This window comes from Coenobita brevimanus, chromosome 101 (assembly GCF_032717465.1).
Source record: "Coenobita brevimanus isolate Jiangsu-jjx chromosome 101, ASM3271746v2, whole genome shotgun sequence".
NCBI classification, from domain to species: domain Eukaryota; kingdom Metazoa; phylum Arthropoda; class Malacostraca; order Decapoda; family Coenobitidae; genus Coenobita; species Coenobita brevimanus.
The window spans coordinates 65,677,647-65,701,560 of NC_137054.1; the positions used below are offsets into that span (position 1 = coordinate 65,677,647).

The 23,914-nt window shown below is 42.0% G+C and overlaps 1 protein-coding gene across 2 annotated transcripts in view; it reads right to left on the reverse strand.

Annotated features, from left to right (window-relative positions):
- Window positions 1–698: 698 nt before the first annotated feature.
- LOC145414976 (uncharacterized) overlaps window positions 699–23,914 on the reverse strand; it is a 50,966-nt gene continuing 27,750 nt past the window's right edge. Inside the window, exons 4-5 of one of the 2 annotated variants that reach the window (XM_080284391.1) lie at window positions 18,515–18,740; window positions 699–749 (exon numbers count right to left, since the gene is read on the reverse strand). In XM_080284391.1, coding sequence (XP_080140517.1) covers window positions 18,534–18,740 — 207 coding nt within the window. In that variant the 3' untranslated portion in view covers window positions 699–749; window positions 18,515–18,533. Of the gene's footprint in view, window positions 750–18,345; window positions 18,741–23,914 lie in introns of those variants that run through there. The other variant, XM_080284390.1, reaches the window with a different exon arrangement.

Below are 23,914 nucleotides of genomic sequence, written 5' to 3' on the forward strand. Positions count from 1 at the left end.
ACAATGGTTTCATGCATCTCACTTGGTCATCACTGGGAGATGGGGGATAGTGGGGACTTTTAAGGGTCCCCCTCCCCAGGAAATCGAGGCTGGATGTTGAGATGCCATTTTTGCTGAATTTGGAGTAGGAAGTGTGGTGTATAATGTGCACATAGCTTGATGTTCACAATTTGAGGAAGCTGTATGGGAGAGTTTGCTGGTCTACTCTCAGTATTACTGATACAATGAAAAAGTTCAGCAAAGGGGAATGATCAGAATTTAGTTCCCAGGGACTGATGAAATAGGAGCTCCTGCACACCCAGTCACCAGCTTTCCATCCACACTGGGGTACTGCCTTGTTCGACTGGTACTACAGTCTACTCCACAGTATGGACATTACACCTCAGTATCCTTTTGTATGTCAGATACTATTTGCCTCCTCTATGTCCCTGTTCACCCAGAGGTAAGCTGAACCGGGGGACCTGTATGTAAATTTCATGGTTGTGTGTCATATTCTAGGAGTCAAATGAGACTTTGTAAAAACAAAAATTATAATATACAAACTAAATCACAATGGGAAACATGCTACAAAGCCTTTTATGCCACCTAGAACCACAATCTGTTTTTGTAGGACTGACAAGGGAAGAAGAGTCCAGAATGTTCCAATGTCTCTTGTTCCTCCTGCAAAAAATCAAACCCTTTGACATGAGGGAAATGATCACTGGTTCTCTCTCACTTCTGCAGGATGGAACAACACAAGGAGCCTGGACCTGCAAGAACAAATCTAAGTTACAAGAAGGTAATGCAGTTCCAGCCAATTTCATTTTACCCCTTTGAGATGTGGGAGCCTAAGGCTAGGCTACTGTAGTCCAGTATACATAAGGGTAGATGATCAACCTACTTTCCCTGATGACATTCTGTAAAGGAAGAACCTCCAGTCAACTCTTGGGGATCAGATCTATCCAAGGCTGTCACCCCACATGAGGCATTCTAACAACTAAACTACAATAGGGAATTAATTATAAATATTTAATCACATCCTTGTACAGGAAGGTTTTATTATAAACCAACTGTTTCATGTTCTTTTTGCAACTAACCTGGTGCTGGAGAGGAATGTTTTCACCTGGTGGCACCAATATAACCAAGCAGTTCCACTGCCTGGTTATACAAACAACCCTGAACTCCCTCCCCATTCTTCAAAGGAGGATGGTGGACTGTAGAAGGGCTGACTGACTGACTGACTGATTACAGTAGAAAGATCATGGCAGTGTAACAGCCAAGGTCACTGTCACTGAACAACAAAAAGGGGCAACTTCAGCATATAGTTCACTGAATACATGTTCAAAGGAGTCTGGAACAACAACAACAACAGTATCTAACTCCTCCAATTCAAAGTGTTCTAAGCTGGTTAAAATAATATGGGGCAATGTGAATAAGATGAAAAAGGTATCACTGGACCAAAGGGTGAGCTCTTAAATAAGCTTAATGACATTCTTTTTTGCAAATAACCCCTTCACTACAAATGACAATGATGGAGAGATGCCTTCATGTGATGATACCCATATAAATGGGCGGTGGAGCAACCTGGTTATACAAACATCCTGAACTTCCTCCCTATCCCCCAAAAGGAGGATGGTGGGCTGCATGAGGGGGATAACCAGCTTACAGTCCACTTGTTTCACCATCCATCCATCCATCATCCAATCCTAGCTTGCCACATGAGGAGCGTAGGAGCCCAGGGCTAGGCAAGTTGGTCCTGATATTTAAAATGAGACTGACCAGCCTCACTCATCCCTGAGTAGCATTACATAGGCAATACACCCCAACCACCCCTTGGATATAAACTTTCACTGGTTCAATCCGACTGGAGTGCCATAATTACCCACTAAACCACTAGGTGCCATAATATGGTTAAATGGTTACCACCCAGTGTAGTAAATGGTTTCCTGGTGTACAGGAAACCATTTGACTTGTCACTCAGAGTAGAGTCACCCATAGGCAGAAGGAAGAGGAAAGAATGAAGGAAAGATAGACAGAACAGGGAGTGTAAAGTTACCCATAGGCAGAAGGACAAGGAAAGAATGAAGTAAAGAACAACAGAAGAGGAAGGAAACAAACAAGGAAGAAGGAAAGGAAAGGACAGACACCCGAGAGCAGCACTACATCGAGTGAGTGGATGGTGAGCGCCCTACCTACCACTCCCCACCTGATGCTAAAACTACAATAACTAGTGACAACATTTCCATTTTATTCCTGCTATCTCCAGATAATTACACTAAACTTGGGTGAAAATTTTTTGAATTGAAGGAGTTAGATATACTGTGGCTTCACAAGACCTGCTTTTTCATTACCTTCTTGCTATCTCCAGATGACTTTATTCAATTTGCAACGGATGTAAGTTGGGGGGAGGGCTGCGAAATGGCAGGGGAGAAGGTGACATGGAGGCAGTTTGTTTGTGGTATCTAGCTATAGATACATAGAGATAGACAACTGACGAATTTGGGGGGACCTGGCAGGGTTACATATTCATTCAATTATCCCTACACTACATGCAGTCAACCCAAAGCTAAATAAACATGTCTGGAGGTAGTACAAATAAACCAGCAAAACCTCTTAAATCCAATGATAAATTTTCTATTTCAATGCTACTGTTTGAGAGGAATGAAGTCACAGAGTGTGCAGTGAGGTTGGATGGTGAGGATATGGAGAATGTGAGTGCATTCAAGTACTTGGGTAGTGTGATGAGTAAGGATGGAACTTTGGGGGATGAAGTACATGAAAGGGTACAGCAGGGAAGAAAGGTTGTTGGTACACTGAAAGCAGTGATGAGAAATAGGGAGGTGAGTATGGAAGTTAAGAAGTCACTGCATGATGGTATTGTGATCCCTACCCTGACGTATGGAAGCGAGGCGTGGACATTGCAAGAGGGGAACAAGTCAAGAGTGAGAGCAGTGGAAATGAGTCACTTGAGAGGAGCATGTGGAGTGACGTGGAGGGACAGGTTGACGAATGAAGAAGTGAAGGAACGTTGTGGGGTAGATGTGGATGTGGTTGAAAAGATTAGGAGAAATACACTGAGGTGGTTTGGACATGTGGAGAGAATGGAGAATGAAAGACTGACTAAGAGGGTGTATGTAGGTGAGGTGGAGGGAGGGAGAGGGAGGGGTAGACTGAGGATGAGGTGGAGGGATGGAGTTGAGAGGTATATGAGGGAGGGGGGGGTGAGTTGGGGGGAGGGGAGTCAAATGGTGGGTGACAGAGTGACTTGGAGGCGTTTTGTCTGCGGCCACCCTTTGCGGGATTAGGGCGTCGGGCTATAGATAGATAGATAGATATATCCAACTGACTATACTCAACTTCAGAAAGGCTTTTTGAACTGGAGGGGTTAGGTACAGCCTTTATGAGTCTCCTACACTAAAGCTAAAAAAAAAAAAAGTCTTCCATGAGCTGTAACACAGTTGATGGGAGGCAGCAAGAATGAGATGAAAAACATGTCTAATATCAGACTGCGTTAACACTCTCATGGACATGTTTTAAATTATTATAACCTTTCTCAATACAGTACAACTGCTGTTGTTGTTGTAGTAGTAGTAGTAGTAGTTGTTGTTGTTGTTCCCTAGGCTGTCTGGCCGAACAGCCCTGAGTCCCTAAGGAAGGCCATGGCCGAGACCAGGCTTTCCACAGAGCTCTCAAGAAGTTGTGTTGTTGGCGTAAATGATTGTGTGCAATGCAGTCTTCCATAATGTGCTTAATAGTATGGGGTGCTGTGTTACATCCTGGACAGGCATCAGCGACAAGGTCATCCAGCCTCTTCTGATAACTTAAGAGGGCTGGATGATGCCTACATCTCAGCCTGGCCAGGTGGACCCTGTCCTCACGAGGGAGATAGGATTCAGAAGGGTGGATATCACGAGGCCATGCATGAAGCTGTGTGTTGTCTTTAAGTGACTGAATGGAGAGGCGAGTGATTTGAGTATGGATATGCTTCTGGAAGCTGGTCTGAGGCAGGCAAGAGGGGAGAGATGACAGCATTTGTGTGTGATATCGTGTGCTGGGTGTTGTTTTGATGTTCCTTAGTGTGTGGGGATGTGCTGCCATGAAGTGTAATGGATGTTTTGGGTATGTGGAGGCCGCAGTGAGAATTTGGGCACCTCTCATGTCTAGATGATCCTTGACTTTTGAGGACTTTGGTTTCTTGATGTAGGTGGTCTGTGGGTGTAGTAGTTGTGCAGCCTGTGATTATTTTTAATGCCTTGTTCTGTATGGTCTGTAGAGTGTTGTAGTGTGTTTTAGTGAGGTTAGGAGCCCAAGCAGGGCTTGCATAATTCACCACTGAACACATACAGTATAGTGTTTGTATACTGTGGTGGTGGTTTCGTTGTTGTGTCCAAATGTTGTATGGGCAAGTGACCTCAAGGCATCGAGCCTTGGTGTTAATTTATCTTTAATGTTTGTGATATGTTGTTTAAATGACACTGATGTACTGTATGTTACACCCAGAATTTTCTGTGTGTGTGTGTGTGTGTGTGTGTGTGTGTGTGTGTGTGTGTGTGTGCATGTGGTGTTGGGGAAGTGTTGTTTATGGTGAGGTACAGAATGTGACTGTGATCTGCTGTCCAGTTTGTGAGAAGGGTTACTGTAGATTTGGCTGGGGCTATTTTGAGCCTGTTTGTGGTGAACCATTCACGTAGTGTGTTGAGGTAAGGTTGGAGGATGTGTGCGGCCGTGTTTGCATTTTGGTGTGTACATGTAAGTGTTATGTCGTCTGCATAGGAAGCTATATGTATCTGTGGTGTGTCAGGTGTGGTTATGTCATGCATGTATACGTTAAAGAGTGTAGGGGACAAAACAGATCCTTGGGGAACATCATTTGTGAAGTTTCTGATGTTCAAAGACAGACCGGCAAATGTTACATGTGCACATCTGCCTACTGAGTAGTTTGCTAACCATCTTTTTGTGTTATTGTGCATGTTTGTGTTGAATATTTTGTTTGTGAGGTTATGACAGAGGATGGCATCAAAAGCTTTGCTAATGTCTACTGTGACTAGGAAGTGTTCTGTGTGATGGCCTAGCTGAATTAATGCCATCAAAAACTCTCTGTGTAAGATCTGTAAGAAGAGTGTTTGTGGAGTGTAGTGGCCTAAGACCATGTTGTGATGGGGCTAGGGGGGTGTGAGGTGTAACTAGTTGCAATACCAGTTGTTCAGTGACTTCGGAGGGGGTGTAGAGGAGTGTGATGGGGCGGTGTGAGGAAGGTAACGTGGGGTCTTTGTTGGGTTTGGGGAGAGTGATGATAATGCCACGTTTCCAGATGTTGGGTATTTTGTTGTGTGAGTAGCTGTAGTTTGATATGTTGGTGAGTGTTTGTATGCCTTGTGGTCCAAGGTGTTTAAGGTGTATGTTGCTTATGTTGTCTGGTCCACAGGCAGATGAGTGCTTATGGTTGCTAATGATGTGCTTCATCTGGCTGTAAGTGAGAGGTGCAAAGTCTCGGTCTGTGGGGAATTGTCTCTTATGTCGGATGATACGTCGGTAGTCGCAATGGGGGTTTAGATGGCTGACATGTGAAAGTGATTGATGAGAGTGCTTGCTTGCTGTTTGTTTGAAGGTATGATGTCTGTTACTGCGTTGGCAGCGTGTGATTGTGTAGTGTTGCTGTCGGACAGTGTGATGCTGTTTAGTGTTTCGTAGAATTTGCTGGTGTTTGTTTTGTGGTCAAGTGTTTGGAGATAAATATTCCAGTTTACTGTTTGTTGTTCTGATATTTATTATTTATCTGAGTGTTGAGTTCTTGTATTTGTTGTACAGTGTCCTGTGTATGGGATGTTGGGGAATGTCGTAGTGTGTCCCGTTGACTGATAAAGCCTTGTTGTTGGTGATGTTGCCCTTGGCTCATATGGACTGAACCTAATGTACTGTAGGCTAAAGTTGCTCTTCTCTGGCAGTTCACCATCCTCCTTTTGGGGGACAGGGCAGAAGCTGAGAGACATTTCCATAACCGGGCAATGAAGCCATCTGGTTATATTCATGTCAACACATGAAGGCATCCTTCTCCAGCACTTGAGCATAATGTGGAGAGAGAGAGAGAGAGAGACATACACAGACAGACAGACAGTCAGAGTGAGAGAGAGAGAGAGAGAGAGAGTAATATATACTGAAGACTTGCTGTATTCAATAACTGAGCAATACCCCAAAGTACCCTTTTATGCATGGAAGAACAAAGAAAACACTAGATGTCTACAAGTTGTTTGGTGGTCACAGGAAGAGGGAAACAGACTGAGGTTGACCTGTTACATACAGGAGGGACAGAGAGTAATGATAAACCTTTGCACTTGATGATGAACTCTACTCTTTCACTTTAACTCAACCTGAATTTTTGTCACTTGCAGCTCATATCACACAGCTCAATGGCAGAAGTACACAATGCCACAGCTCTATATTCTTTCCATAGCCCTTCTTTGTGACTAGCATCACATTTTACTGTTAAACTCTTGATATCACTATGTATTCAAGGTAGAGATATCACTTTTATGCCAAGTTTAAGTGAAAAGAGTACAGTGTTAATCTACTGTTACAAATGGACACTGAAGACAGAGATGGCAAGTTTAGCCCAGGTTCAAGTAAAAAAAAGTACTGCTTCTGTTTAGGCTGTAATATGATAAAAACACTACTAACCTTTACAAAAAACCTACTACTTAAATGCCTTCTTAATTAGGTAGTACAATTCAGTATGGCCTCAACATACAGTAACAACACGAGTCCTAATTTAGCTGCTTAGCAATATATTAGTCTTAGGCTAATTAGGTTAAATCCCTTGTTCCAGTGACATAGTTTTCATTTTCATCTAGCTGTCTCAAAATATTTCAGCTTTGGAGAGATTATTTGAATTACTGAGGTTGTATTAGGCCTTCATATACCATTTGACTGCAAAGTCTCCAAAAAGCCGAACAAAATAGTTTGGATGCAGCAAAAAATAAACTGATAAAATACCACAGGGACATATCTCTAGTTGCTATTGCCAGCTCATTGTATCTATCAGGGGGATCTCTTGTATAGAGGGCTTTCTCTGACTTCTCTTAGAGCTGGAAGGGAATATCTTCATGCAGTGGCACAGATATGAACAGGTGGCTCCACACTTTGATTATACAAACAACTCTCAGCTCCTCTCATTTTTCAAAAGGAGATTGATGGACTGCAATAGATGGGCAGCATCAGTTTGCAGTCTACCAGTTTCAGATAAGCCTGGAGTCACAACAACAATATAAGAGGCCTTTCCTAAACTAGATTAAAATAATCTGGAAGTAGCAAGACTACACTACAAATTAAATAACACCAAAAAGTAGCACATCAATGGATTCAAGGGGTCAACAGCTTGACTAAGTAGTTAACGAAAATTCTGAACTATAAAAAGTATGTCAAAACTGTACAACAAATACATTCACAATGGCTTAAGCGAGTCAATGGATCCATTAAATGCCCTATATTACTACAATCTTTATTTTTCTTGCAGGGGTTTATTAACTTTACTACCTCATTCTGGCAAGGGCTTTATTAAATGCCCATTATCATTTTAACAATGGTCTGTTACCTATGCTATAGAAATCTGACAAAGGTCCATTAAATCCCCTACATATTTTGGCAAAGACCAATAAAATGCTCTGTACAGTATATAACTGTACTATTCTGGTATGGGTCTACTACATTCTCCATTCAGTATTATTACTGTCTTCTGGCAAGGGTCCATTAAATGCCCTATTTTATTCTGGTTCTGTTAAATTCTTTCTGTTGTATTAAAACAAGGTTCCATTATATGCCCTTTATAATTCCAGCAAGGGTTTGTTAAACTCTCTATAATGTACATGTACTGTTATATAATTCTGGCAAAGGTCTGTTAAAGTCCCTATACCATGCTAGCAAGGGCCCATCATATCTCCTAGAATTTAGTGATATACTGTAGCTTTTATATTCTCCTTGCTCTCTCCAGATTATTTCATTCACTTTGTTATAGACCTGTGCTGGAGAGGGACGCCTTCAGGTGGGCATCAATATAATTGGGTAGCTCAGAATTCCTAGTTATGAAAAAACTCCTTCCCTATCACCCAAGAGGAGGATGGTGGAGTGCAAGAAAAGGGCAACTTAAATCTGTAATCCAAAGAGTTCATATTTAACATGAGCCTCAGTCCACAACAACAACAGGATAAACTATTCAGACTAAAAGGGTTTGACTTAATTAACCTCTCTGAGGTGTAGGGGTCTGAAGCTAGGTTACCATAACTCAGTACATTTAAGGGTAGATGATCAGCCTACTTCCCTTGATGGCATTATATGGCTGACACACCTACAATCACCTTCAGAGGACCGAACCTATGGAAGGCCATCAATGAATGTGGTGCTCTAATCACTGGACCATGAGGAGATAGCGAGAATGCAGTAAAAGACATCATCATATTGAGTAGGTTAACCCCTTCAATCTAATGATACATTTTTCACTGTAATTAGGCCAATATCAGATGATGATAATGAGTTTAAGGGACATCTCCTGCAACAAATAACACCTTCAATCTGATGACACATTTCTCACTGTAATTAGGCCATCAACAGATGATGATATTGAGCTTAAGGGATATCTCCTGTAGCAAAGCTCTTGCATGCATTGACCATGGTCACCTAATGGCTACTTTCCATGTTGCTTTTCTCTGGCAGCCTCCCCTATTCAGTCCCTCGTCCCTGAGGTCGTAATCATAGACCTCATCCCAGGTCTCTTTTGTTCTGCCTCTTGCAACCTTACCCCTGACATTCACACTCCTCACCTTCTGCACCCAACTGTCATCCTCCATCCTCTCAACATGCCCAGACCATCTCAATCAACCCCTCTTATTCAGAACATTAATACAATCAAATACCATCTTTCCTCTCAACTCTTCAATCACAATCCTAGCCCCTCCAGTCATTGAATTCAAGGACGCACTACTCACCCATCAAATCACTGCCATTTCTGTATGTCTGGGCCTTCAAATATCCTATTCCTTTATTACCAAGGTCTCACTATCAATTAGCATTACATTCCTAATACATGCGGGGGGGGGGGGGGGTAGCACAGTGGTAGCGCGCTAGACTTGTGATCGGGGGATTGCAAGTTCGAGCCTCGCCCGGGCTGCCGTGCCGGGAGGGGTAGCTCCCTCCTGTAACCCTAGCGGGGCTATATAGTCCAATACAGGGCTTAGCTCGGGGGAACTCCATTTCTCCCATTTTTTCCTAATACATGCTGCACACAAAGATCCCTTAGTAAGGAGGGAAAGTCCTCTCAATGTTAGCATTACATTCCTAATACATGCTGCACACAAAGATCCCTTAGTAAGGAGGGAAAGTCCTCTCAATGTTAGGAGAGGTAACAGTTTCCTGAACTTCCTCCAAATACTCCTTATCCTAGTCAGGGCTAGCTCCAGCCCCATTACCAGCACATACCATAAAAAAAAATAAATTAATTAAAAAAAAATAAAATAAAATTGGTTTTACGCCAGGCATCCCTGAAGGGCTAAGGCGGTGCCCCTGGGTAGAGGACTTTTGGACTGGAGCATGTAGCATTTTATGACCGGATGCCCTTCCTGATGTCTACCAATGACCCTTGGGTGGATTCGATCCTCCGACCCTTCGGTCAGAGCGGAGCGCTCTAACCCACTGATCCACCAGCACATACCATGTCCTCAATATAAAAAATTCCTCCACACACTCCAGCAGGATTAATCCTTTCATGTCTGACTATCTCTACACGCTCTCCCCGACACACCACACACATGAAACAAGCATTATTTCGCAGCCTGCCTCTAATACCACTATATTTCTTATGCATCCACATATCACAAACACTGCACAAGATGGAGTTACTTTCCACACCTTTGTAGCAAACTGCAAATGGCAACACTCCCTCTGCTCTGACAGTACCACTACCAGCCCTAGATATGATCACTTTTGTTTTATTCACATTTACTCTCAAACCCTTGTGCTTCATTCTGTCTCTGCACTTCCTAAATCTTTCCTCCACCTCCCTTTCATTCTCTGCAATCAATATCAAGCCATCAGCATACAACATCTCCTATGGCAGTCCATATCTGAAGTCACACAAGAGAGTTTCAAGCACAATGACGAACAATAAGGGGCTCAAGACTGACCCCTGATGCATGCTGAGAGTCATGGAAAACTCATCACTCGTCTCCATTCACTCTCAACTGGGTGCAAGTATCTACATACATAGCCATAACCAATCTAACCAGCCACATCTCAATTCCAAGCTTTCTCATTCCTCATTTCACCACCTCCCTGGGGACTCAGTCCATGGCCTTCTTCAAATCAACAAAGTACAGATCCCTTTTCTTTCCTATATACTCGTCCAGAGGCTATCAGACAATGAATATGGCATCAATGATCCTTTTGCCTGGCATAAACCCAAATTTCATCTCAACAATATTCACGCTTTCTCTTACCATACCTTCTCGGACTCTCTACAGTACCTTCATTATCTGGTCCAAAAGTTTTATGCCTCTATAATTTCCTCTTTCCATGACATCACCCTTCCCCTTATACACATTTACAATCACATTCTTCAATCAGTCATCTCTGACAACACACTCATATGCTAATGAATTTATCAGATCAGTAACTAAACCCACTCCTATATCACCAAAGGCCTTCAAAATTTCATCAGTCAACTCAAACACACCCACCACCTTCCTCAATTGCATTCTGGTGATTGCCCTGCTCACAGTAGCAGCGCCATGGCCAAGGGCCAAACACTGGATCTGCTGACTCCAAACATTTCCTGTTCCAGTCAAACACCTCATTCAGCAGCCAGTTATAAATTTCTCTCCAGGCATCTTTAATATTCTCAATGTCCACCACTACCTTTCCTTCATCACACTTCACATACTGCTCACCTATGATATCCTTATCTTCCCTCTTCATCCGATTTACCACCTTAAGTATCATATACTTCCTTTCAATGCTATTTAGGTTATCCAGGAAAAGTCTCTGAGACTCAGACTTTGCCATGTATACCCCCTTTCTGGCCCTATACTTGGCAGCCAAATGTTCCTCTCTGTTACCATCCCCAGAAAAGTATTCTTTTCTCCTTAACTACCACTTCCATTCCATCATCCCACCACCAAGTACCATGTTACCTTATGTCTTGGAAGGCCCCTTGTCCATCCACACACTGAATCAGTACCTCTCAAGAGATAGATCTCGAGATCTCTATACTGCTCAATAACACTTCTGTCAATAGCACCCTGTTCAGCCATCACTCTACTCATCTATAGAAGGCAACTCTTAATCAATGGTTTCTCAATTTCCATATCTTCCTCCTGGGTGCATATGTCCTGTTCTTCACCAGCCATTCCTTCAGCACCATGTCACATTCAGTGATTTGTGTTGCTGAATACACTCTGAACTCCCTATAACTTTAACATCCTTCACCAACCTTCTATCAGCCCTCCCGACTAGGAAACAGTCAATCTGGTTACTACTACCACCGGGCTCATGTGCAACCAGCCTACTCTCTCTATTCCAAAAATGCATGTTGCACACAATCATATTTACTGCCTCCGCAAATTTGAATATCCTTTCCTCTTCGACATTCTTCTTACTGTATGTGCATCCCCCATGCACTCCTTCATATCCTTGACCTACTTCACCCACATGACCATTTAAATCCTCACCCAAAACTAGTCTCAACATCCCCCATACCACCAACCACATAAATCAAGCCATCCAAGAATCTATCATTTTCTTCATCATCCAAACCAACCTGTGGAGCATATGCTGATATAACTGGAATCATGAGTTTTTCATTCATTCATTCATTGCCAGACGCCATGTATCCCAAACGGGGTGGCCAAGGGCTTAGAGTTAATTGTTTTACAGGGAGGGGCACTAATCCTCCACCAACCCCACTTGACACGTAGGGAGAGGTGAAGGTTTGAACTCAGTCCAGGTGTAGTAGAGTCCCAGGCCGCTGCAATCGTGAGTTTACCAAACAATATTTTCACTGCTATAATCCTTTCATTTACTCTCATTACTTTCATGACACATTCCACCCACTTCTCCTCAACCTGCACACCCACACCACCATATCTGTCTACATTTCCCTGCCATAATAACTTATACCTACAGTCCTTCCCAGCCATCATCCCAGCTGACCCTCCCTTGAACCTGACTTCCTGCAAGCAACAGACATCCACCCGCTTCTAACTCAAGAGTCTCTACCACTTCCTCTGCTCTACCCTTTTAACTACCCACATTCCACGATACCACTCTGAACTCCTTAGGAGATTCGATTTCCACAGACTTGCTTTTAATTTCTGTCATGACGCTAAATACAGTAAAGCAGGAGACGCACCACAGGCCCCATCCACCTGAACAGTCCCATATCCAGGCACGGGACCAGGGACCCATAGCCCACCAGCTGTGGCCAGTGGATGTGACTGGCCTTGGGGCACCCTGCCAGGACAGCTACAGGAACACCCTTCAAGCATGCCCTGGCACTGTAACTGGCTTGCCATTACACACCCACTGACAGGGCAGCCTCCTGGGGTGCCACTCCCAGGTTCAGACCCCTCTCTACTGAGTGGAAATGGCAGCCTGGGAATCATAGTGCCCTGTACCCTCTGGTACAGATCCAATCCCCATCCCATCTCAGTCCCTGAATTGAGCTAGCAGAGCATGCACTATCCTCCTCTCAGCTCCACCACTATGCAGCGGGGGCAAACTTTCTGGCCACATGCCCATGCTAGCACCAACCCCTATGACATTGTGGGGTATGTTGTGTGGTATACTAGTACTGTAAATTAAGGGTATCTGGAAAATCAAATTTATAAGCAGCAGTGAAATTCAGGGCAATTTTTCTGTCATGACTCTGTTAAAAAGGTGTGTACATTGGGGGTAGAGTTGCAATAGGCTGACCAAAAAAGGCCTTGGACGAAGTCACAGAGCATGACCTCAGGAGTATGGGACTGAAAAGGGAGGCTGTCAGAGACTGAGCAGTGTGGGGAGCTGCCATCAGGTGACCATGGCCAATGCATGCAAGCACATTGGAGCCTTTATAAACAATATAAAGGACAGATAAGCAGACAGATAGATACTGTACATAGAAAGACAGAAAGATATTGAGATATATAAGGCAACATCTAACAGGGACTGTTATCATTTTCTTCAACTATTCAGTTCAACCACCTAATGTACAGCTGCACACAAGTATAACAATTCACTCTGATACAATACATAAAACAGGGATCTGGACTTACCAGAAGACAGTTGCTGATTATGCATGACTCTTAAATTTTTGTTTTTTTGTTTTTTTTTTACTATTCAACTGAACCATCTACAGTACAGTTTTGGACATGTGTATAAAATCATTTCATTGCAACAAATAAAGTAGAGGCTCAGATCTGTAAAGAGACAGATGTGTGTGTCGAAATGTCATCCACAACTTAATAAAATTATATGCCAAATGCTTCATGATGAAAGCATAATAATAATCTTAAGAATATAAAAGCTATCTAAAACAAAAGCCTTATGCCTAACAACTTAACAAAATATCTGTGAGCCAACAAATTAACCTCTTCAATCTGATTATACATTTTTTTTTTTCTCTCTCTCTCTCTCCCTTTTGTACATTTACATAAGCTTATTAAGCTTAGGGGAGACTTCTCAAAGTGATGGGGTCGGATATAAATTCATTAACCCCTTCACTGCTAGTGGACTACCCTATATTAAATAAAACTGTCTGTAACCAACGAGAATAAATCGCAAACTCTCATATCCAAAATGCCTGGGTCCAAAGGCTTTATGGTAAATGGAATATTTTGGAAAAATGTTATCACATTGATAACTATGAGGAAATCATGTAATAAATAGTCTTGACCACTATCAGCTGCAAATAAAATGGAGTACCTTGCATTAGTAATTTGTCATCTGTTCTTATACATGTCTACAAAGGAACCGGGTCTTCAAATATGCACTGAATATCAGGGGATATGTGACACCAACACCCCTCTATAGAATGAAAAAATCATCTGCAAAGTGGAGGCTTTTGGAAATCCAATGTTCAGATTTGGGGAGTTTGTGCTGTACTGTGAAAAAATAGTTATGCCATCAGACTGAAGGGGTTAATAATGACACTTTAATCCTTTTGCTAAGATGGTGTCTTCTAATTTTGTTCTTCCTACCAACAGATGATTTCCTTGAGGTTTGGAGTGATGTGAGATAGTGACATGGTTAGGAACAGAGCTCAATATTATATGAGTTGTATATGGCCATGTGGAGAGGATGGAGAGTGAGAAACTAACCTGGAAAGTATATGAGTGAAGGAGAGAGGGGGAGAGGGAGGGGGACACCAAGAACAAGATGGAGGAATAGAACAGAGAGGTATATGAGGAAGGGAGGTGTAAGCTGGAAGAGGGCAGTGAACTGGCAGGGGACAGGGCAACATGGAGGCAACTTGTCTGTGACCATCCCATATGGGACTGAGGTGTCTGGCTATTAACAGACAAACAGATAGATAGATAGATAGATAGATAGATAGATAGAGATAGACAGACAGATAGACAGATAATATACTTGTCAACCTGGGAGGCTCTGAGGCTTTCTAACACCCCTGCCTTAGTGATTTATTTGGAATTCTATATTTTACCATTCTCCTCAATGTTATGTATGCCTATTCAATACCAACACAGTTTGTTTTTGAAGGCTCCAACATGCTTGCATGCGTCGGCCTTTGACACCTAATGGCAGCTCTCCATGCTGCTCGATCTCTGGCAGCTCCTCTATTCAGTCCCTAATCCCTGAGGTCCCACTCAATGACATCGTCCCAGGTCTTTTTCGTTCTACCTCTCGCAACCCTACCCCTACATTAACACTTCTCACTTTCTGCACCCAATTATCATCCTCCATCCTTTCCACATGCCCAAACCATCTCAATCTACACAGATTGCTTAAATAACATCCATCCATCATCCAAACCTACATTGCTCCATGTGGAGTGTAGGAGCCCGGAGCTAGGCAGTTGGTCCCGACATTTAAGATGACAGTGACCAGCCTCACTCATCCCTGAGTGGCATTACACAAGCAATCAACCCCAACCACCCCTTGGATATAAACCTTCACTGGCTCAATCCGATTGGAGCACAATAATTACCCACTAAACCACCAGGTGCCAAAATTTGGTTATATGGTTACCACCCAGCATAGTAAATGGTTTCCTGATGTACAGGAAACCATTTGGCTTGTCACTCAGTGTAGAGTCACCCACAGGCAGAAGGAAGAGAAAAGAATGAAGGAAAGAAATCAGAAGAGGGAGTGTAAAGTTGCCCATAGGCAGAAGGACAAGGAAAGAATGAACGAAAGGAAGACAGAAGAGGATGGAAGGAAAGAGGGATGGAGGAGAGGAAAGGGCAGACACCTGAGAGCAGCACTACATCGAGTGAGTGGATGGTGAGCGCCCCCACCTACCACAATACAGGAAAATATTAACATCCAATATGTGGAAAACAGCCTGGGTCTAAGATTTAAAAACAAACTTACAAACAACTCTCTCTCATAGCTGCAGTTTGTTTTTGCAGGAAGGACAAAGAAAGTGCAAAGTCTTATACTGTGTCTTGTTCTGATTTAAAAAAAAAAAAAAAAAAAAAAATCAGTTACATTAAAAAAATAATAAATAATCAAACAGCAGAAGTTTAATAGGTTTGCATGGAAGACAAGGAAAAGAAAATGCTTAATCCTTCCATGTCTCTCATTATTCTTGCAAAAACATATCTTACTTACAAGAGGGAAGTGATCATCAGTTTGTTAGTGAATTCAGGCCCAGGCAAAGAAGAAGCATTGGGGAGACTCCTTGACCAATAAAAGCACAGGCTTAAGTGGCTTTGAAGAATTCGCAACACCTCTTCCTTGGTGATTTATTTTGCAGAGTACTCCTCATTAACCCCTTGTAGGTTACTGATGCAAACTATGTCAGTTTTAAAATTATTTAAACACCATAGCAGAGAATGTTAAGGTGTCCAATGCAAAATAAATTATCAAGCAAGAGGTGCAACAAAACCCTCTATGCCACCTAGAATACAGGCTCAAATTCCATAAATCACTTTGGTTGTTCCTGTGGCCCCAAGCCCATCGGAACATGAAAACCTGGTGGACTATACCCTAAAGCTGCTCTGCTGCAGTCCATCATTCTCCTTTTGGGGGATAGTGACATAGATGAATAGAATTTATATAACTAAGATGTTAAACTGCCCAGATGTATCAGTGCCACCACAGGCAGGCATCCCTCTCCAACACCAAAATTTTGCACCCAACATCTTTGGTGAGGAGGGCACCTTCATGCAGTGGCATTATTATAACTGTACACATCCACTGCTGGCCTATACCAACATCCCACAAATTAATCCTTCAGTTCACCGAGTTCATGTCCTGATGAGCCTGAGGCCACAACAACAACAAGATCTTCCTCTTAGCTGAACATAACTGTCCAGATGTGGCATAGATAAAGACAATATCATCTTAGCTAAGAGGTCAACCAATTCACTCACATGACACTGTTTTCACTTCATTCTAGCTAAATTTTATTCAGCTTTCAAACTGTAGGAATTAGATATAGCCTTCACTAAGCCCTTCAATACTACAGGTCTATCCTAAGCTGAATAAAATCATCTGGTAGTGCTAGTAATAAATATATAATCAAATTAAAGGGGTTAAGCTGAACAAATAAAAAATAAAAAGTTAACTACAATAATATTTTACTGAAACTTTACACCAAATAAATTAAAACAACTTCTGGTGTATTAAACAAAACTACTTCTGGTATATTAGACAAAATGCCTTGCAGTGTATACAACAACAAAAAAATAAAAACTCTGGGTAAATACAAAATATTCAGGCAACTTTATGGTAACAATAATGAAAAAAAAAAAAAAAAATGTGCATCTACATAAGCTTCCCTGGTAACACATTAATAACAAAAATTCAGTTAAAAACTTCTGGTATATAAGAATGTTTTCTGGCACCTTCAAACCAAAAATAAATAGAGATTTCACACACACACACACACACACACACACATATATCTGGTACTGTATACTGGATATGAGTTTATTAAAACTTAAATAATAACAAATTAATAATAACTGTAACATAACACTATTACAAAAAAAAAGAAAAAAAAAAAATCATTTCATTTCATCATCCAATCCTACGTTGCCCCATGAGGAGCATAGGAGCCCGGGGCTAGGCAAGTTGGTCCTGACATTTAAGATGAGAGTGACCAGCCTCTATCATCCCTGAGTGGCATTACGCGAGCAATAAACCCCAACCACCCCTTGGATATATACCTTCACCGGCTCAATCCGACTGGAGCTCCATAATTACTCACTAAACCAACAGGTGCCAAAATTTGGTTATATGGTTAAAAAAAAAAAAAAAAAAAAAAAAAAAAAAGTACATAACAAAACCAGTAGAGTAGGGGTGACCCAGTTAGAACAGGGAGATTAAAGTTATATCTGGAGTAAGATCAACTGAGCCACAGGAAAGAGATTAAGGCAAAGTACGAAGATTACTGTTAGGGCAAGAGGGAGAGCAAGGAGATTAAAGTTACAGCAAGAGATGGAGGAAGGAGAGTTAAACAAGGCAATTAAAATCTGAATATGAATGTACACTAAATTTTCCAGGCAACAGCTTTACATGAGGACCAACTGTTCACTCTATTACCACAACATACCCATAACCCAGACCCCTCCCAACTTTATAGCCCAAACTTGAGAGTAGGGGCCCAAGGTTTGGTTACTCAGTGACCAATTGCTTGCCCCTCACTGGCTTTACCTGAGCAAAAACCATCCCTTGAATTCTGGGCTGCACTGTAAGTGACATAGGACAGTTTGGAGCAGCTCTTTCTTGGCAATTTATCTTGCAAATTACACATTAATATCTCCTGTATGTTACACAGATTGTCTTAATATTGACAGAGCCTGCATCAATTACATACAAGAGACTTATAAAGGTCTACTGTGCAAAATAAACAAATGATAAAGACACATTACGGCATCTTTAAGACCGCTTAGAATACGAGCCATAGACTGCCTCATCAAACTGATGTTTACAGACCTTTGCATCTTGATACTGAGGTGATGGTTCTCATAGCAGCATTACATGAACACAAAACCCCAACTACCCATTAGATTTAAACCACCTCCTCAAAATGTTTCCTCGTTTGAGCTGAGGTGAGCAGAAGTTGGCTAAATTCAGTACAGAAGCAAGAGAATGGCATCACAGATCTTTGGGTATTATATTTATTAAATGAGCACTAAACCTAAACTACCCCCTGGACTTAGACCCAACCACAGCATGGAGTGCCTCCATAAAATGTTTCCTTACACAAGCCTTGGTGGCAAATGCTTGAGTCAATTCTGCACAGGACCAAGTGAATTGTAATTACAGATCTTCTAGTCTTAATATTCATGCAACAGTTCATGGGTTAAAATTCTGAACTGCTTACCTTCAACCATTCGTTGGACTTAAACCCATTCATATGAGCCAAGGTACCGTGCCGTTGGATCAATTCTGCACAGGACCGAGAGAATGGTACTCACAGATCTCCGGGTCTTTATATTAATGCGACGGTTTTCTGGTTCAAACTCAACAATGCTTATTCCCTTGCGCCTCAATCGCTTCAGCAGACGTCGTTTTTTCTTTTCTAGGTGGATCATTTCAAACTGGTGGAGCTGAAAGGTAACAGATACACTATTAACATGTTACATCATTTTTTTTATTCTTAATACTGTACTAACAAATTACTTGATTCAACTTCAGCTGTGGTCACAAGGGACATTTTTTTTGCAATTCAGGCTTCCATAATTACAATTTTATTTAAATACAAACATTTAAAAATTTTAAGTGCAATTACAGCAAAAGTCCGGTCATTCGGCATCTTCAGGAACAAGCAGGTGCCGAAAGAGCAGAAACTGCCAAATGACCGGGAAAACCTGCCAGAAAGTTTCTAGCAATCACAGTCGGTCACCCCAATGCAATAACAGTGTCTAGCAAATATTACTGGTCAACCCTAAGCAATGAATATTTAATAAGCAACTTATAATTAATGTACAGTACTGTATTTAACAATACAATACACTTGAACTTACCTTAACCCAGGTGTACTTATATATGTACAGTCATGGTCATAAACAATCACCTATCTTCCGGTACCCCATGCCTCAGGCTGGCTCCTTAATGTGCGGCAAGTCACACCAGAGTAAGAGGGGCTGAGAGGGAGAGGTCAGAGAGAGACGGGAAGGTGGGTGGGGGGGACGAGTGATGGTGCGGGGAGTGAGGGAGGGGAGGTAGAGAATCGAGAATGAAATGCGAAGTGGTGATCACATTATTTGTCTATCTTCTTCCATTCACGGTATGATATAAAGGCGTTAACATTTGGTAGAGAATGCTGCATTACACCTTGCATAGCATTAGATAACAAGCTTCAGAGCAGCGACATCAAAGGCTGTCTGAGAGAAATATACTGACGTGATAGATCAAACATTAGTGCAGAGCCACTGAGACTGTGTGGGACCAGACTGCCAATGCATGGGAACCAGAGAAAGAGAGGACACAGGCATGACTCCAACAGCACACCAAGGACGAGTGGAGTTGTTTAGACGAAACCAGCAAACCATTAACAGAACTGTTTCTTCGGTGCAATAAAGACAGCAAGAGGTGAGACAAGAGGCCACTGGACTACTTACAACGGCTTTCCTGGCTGTTTTGGCTTGACCAATGTCAGTAAACACTGACACAGATAATTCTGGGAGTTAGGGTAGGATTTTGTTTCATATTCCTTCTAACAGACAATATGTGATATCATTATTATATCCACCCATATGCACAGACATCAAATTTATTTACCTTTTATGCACAATTATTTTCAATAACCTTTTCACAAAGAGGTGTCATTAAACAGCTGACATGATATTGACTGCACAGAGGGAGTGTACCATGAGGATGATCAGATTTACTATGGACGCAGCCATGTCCAAGGTTGCACATGATATTTAATTTCAAAGATTAATTACATGTAAGGGTAGAGAACGTTTCTTACACAAACACTGCAGAAGTCAAAGCCATCCAAATTCCATTCTGCATCCGGTCAAAATACAAGGATTAGCACAAATACAGTATCTGACTCCACACTAATGATGGATTTGTCATGTCAGCAAATTTCTCTCATGAGTCATTCCATGATATCACCACTCTAAAGCTTGAGCTTGTTATCTGATGCCGCTATACAAGGTGTAATGCAGCATTATCTACCAAATATTAACTCCTTTATATCATGCCCTGAATGAAAGAAAATAGACAAATAATTTAGCTTAGGCTGAATTATTTGAACTGGAGAGATAAGATATGACCTTCAAGTGGAGGCATCAGATGTAGCTTTCTGTAGCCCTTTCATTACTACAGATCCTTCCAAAGCTGAATAAAATGATGTGGATATGAAATGTAAACTAAAAAATGTCACTGGACTCAGCAGGTTAAGAGAGACCCAGTTATTGTAGGGAATAGAAAGTTGTCATTAAGCTGTTTGGTAGAATGTGATCCCCCACCCCACCCCCACCACCAGACAATTTATTTGGCTTACGAGTGACCTATTGTACTTAAAGGTTTAATAATAAGTTCTTATTGATCTCTTCAGCAGGATGGTTTACAAGAGACCCTTGTTGTTATGATCAACAAATACATGATGGTTCACTTATGTGATGACCAAAATGCATGGACCTCTCTCTTAAACGATCTTTGTGATTATGTACGAAGCCTCACAGGTTAATATACGATCACTTTTTGTTCATACAGTCAACAACACACAAGCATAGTCACTTGTCTGTTCCAAGATGGCCTTTGAAATTGGTCACTATCATGTGTGCTAGTGATGGAACAGTACTGTGGTGTTGGAGTTCATCCAGCATTTTTGTTTGTTTGTTTGACACTGGGCATAGGCTTCACAGCCTGCTCTGCCCAATAGTCCTCCTACATATCATACACCTCTACATGTCACCACTTTGGCGCTAACACCCACCGTCCATATTGAATACATGCTAGGGCTGTCTCATACAGGACTGGTGTGTTGGTATTAGCGAGGGTATTTTTTACAAGTCGGCGGGTCTTCTGGTAGATCAGTAAAGTTTGCTTTTTATTAAGTTAAACAGTTCCCTGTCCCAGTGAGGATTTGAACCTGGGTCTGGTAGCACGCAGGCCACCTCTCTACCGACTGAGCTACTGCCTCCCTCAAAACCACCAGTTTAGAGGAGCTGCAAACTGATTTTTAAACTTCTTTTTGGTGGTAAATACCAAGTAGGATAGTGAAGTGAAAAAAACTATCAGTTTAAGTGACTTGGATATTTGCATGTACTGTAGACTTTGCTGGGTGGGTAACTATTGGCCAAAAAACACACTCATTGAACCTATGTTATATTTGGCTCAGTATTCAATAAACCATAATGTGATGGATTTTTTTCAAGTGCATGGAGAATGAAAGACTGACTAAGAGGGTGTATGTAGGTGAAGTGGAGGGAGGGGGAGAACGAGGTGGAGGGATGGAGTTGAGAGGTATATGAGGAGGGGGGGGAGTGAGCTGGGGGGAGGACAGTCAAATGGTGGGTGACAGAGTGACTTGGAGGCATTTTGTCTGTGGCCACCCTTTGCAGGATTAGGGCGTCAGGCTATAGATAGATAGATGTGACCACCACTTCGCATTTCATTCTCTCTCCCCTACCTACCCTCCCTCACCCCAACCCTCCATCATCACTCATCCCCCCCACCCACCTTTCCTTCTCTCTCTGACCCCTCCCTCTCAGCCCCTCTTACTCTAGTGTGACTTGCTGTGCATAAGGGAGCCAGCCTGAGGCATGGGGTACCACAGGATAGGTGATAATTTATGACCATGACTGTATACCATAAAATAGCATGACAAAGTTTCCAAACTTCTGAAAGATCCGACTCACAAAGCCAGACGCTCACGAATCATGATGGCAGACTGCATGCAGTGTTGGCAAGCAGAAATCTTCAAAAGCACTAAGCTCAACTTTAAAATCCGCTAAGCTATAGGTGAACTTCTCAATTTTTTGTGCTAAATTGGACTTCTAAATGCGTTAGATATAGAAGAAAATCTAATATTTATTGGCCCTAAATTATTATGAAAAGCACTAGATCAAGTGCCAACAGCGCCAAATTGGCAACTATGGCTGCACAGGTACCGGTGACAGGCTGGCGACCCCGTCGTGGATGCCGATCGGCTCAGCATATGTGCCAGAAGATCAGAGAACTTTTATAAGGGGACTATTTATGAAAACTGCCGACAGACCGGAAATACCATAAGATCAGATGCCAAATGAGAGCACTTTTACTGTATTAAGGAATGATTTACAGACAGTTAGGTCTGGCTTTGGACAACGGACTTCCAAAAATAATCGGGACTGAATGTATATTAATGTTATACTGTATTCAGTTACACAAACTATGATGCTCATTTTAATGCTTTATCATTATATAATGTATTAATATTTCATTTACCATCTAGTCCAGTATTGCCCCATGAAGAACATAGGAGCCTGGGGCTAGGTAAGTAGGTCCTGACATTTAAGATGAGAGTGACCTGCCTCACTCATCCCTGAGTGGCATTTCATGAGTGATAAACCCAAACCACCCCTTGGGTATAGACCTGCACTGGCTAAATTCGACTGGAGCACCGTAATTACCCATTAAACCACTACACATCATAATTTGGTTATATGGTTACCACCCAGTGCAGTAAATGGTTTCCTGGTGTATAAGAAACCATTTGTCTTGTCCTTCTGTGTTAAGTCACCCATAGACAGAAGCAAAAGGAAAGAATGAAGGAAAGAAAGACAGAAGAGGTAGGAAGGAAGGAGGGAAGGAAGAGAGGAAAGGGCAGGCACCCGAGAGAGGCACTACATTGAGTGAGTGGATAATGAGCATCCCCACCTGATACTATTAATAACAAAATACGGTAATCGAATAATTTTAAAAGCAAAGTGGTACTATCCACTCATCCATCATCCAATCCTACGTTGTCCCAAGAGGAGCATAGGAGCCTGGGGCTAGGTAAGCTGGTCCTGAAATTTAAGATGAGAGTGACCAGCCTCTATCATCCCTGAGCAGCATTATGTGAGCAATAAACCCCAACCACCCCTTGGATATAAACCTTCACCAGCTCAATCTGACTGGAGCGCCGTATTTACCCATTAAACCCCCAGCCACCAAAATTTGGTTACTGTAAAAGGTCACCATACACCATATAAAAGGTTGACCACCACTGTTTACAAAGCTGCCCACTGCTCTCCAGCATTCACGGACCATCAAATGCTTGCATTATTTGTTATCCTGTTTGCTAATAACTGATTAAAGAAAAATTAACAGATGAAGATACTGGAGTCTGCTAAGTAGTATCCACTGCCTCATTGTTTCTGGGTTCTCCAAACTAAGCTTTCTTACCAGTTTATAATAAATGTTCACACTCCCCTACCTGGCAAGCCACTTGCAAGCCCTCAAACATTTTATATTTGCATTTCCTTTCATTCTGATAATCATCAACTTTGTCAGAATAGCAGCAGCCTCATTTATCTTCACTGTTTTTATTGTTGTACTCAGGCATGTATCAGTTAAGACTTAATAGGGAAGAAAAACTCAGTTATTCATCTCTTACTCCCACAGCAACATTCACTTTTTCTTGCTGGCATTGAACCATTCGCATGACCACCTCTGAAAGAATCTCAGTGCTCCTGGTGTTGCCCTTTCGCTTTTTATTGCTTCAAAATATTCCCATGTGACTACGGCTTTAGGAGAGATTTTTACTAGTGAAGTACAGTCATGCCCCGTGTAACGTCCTACC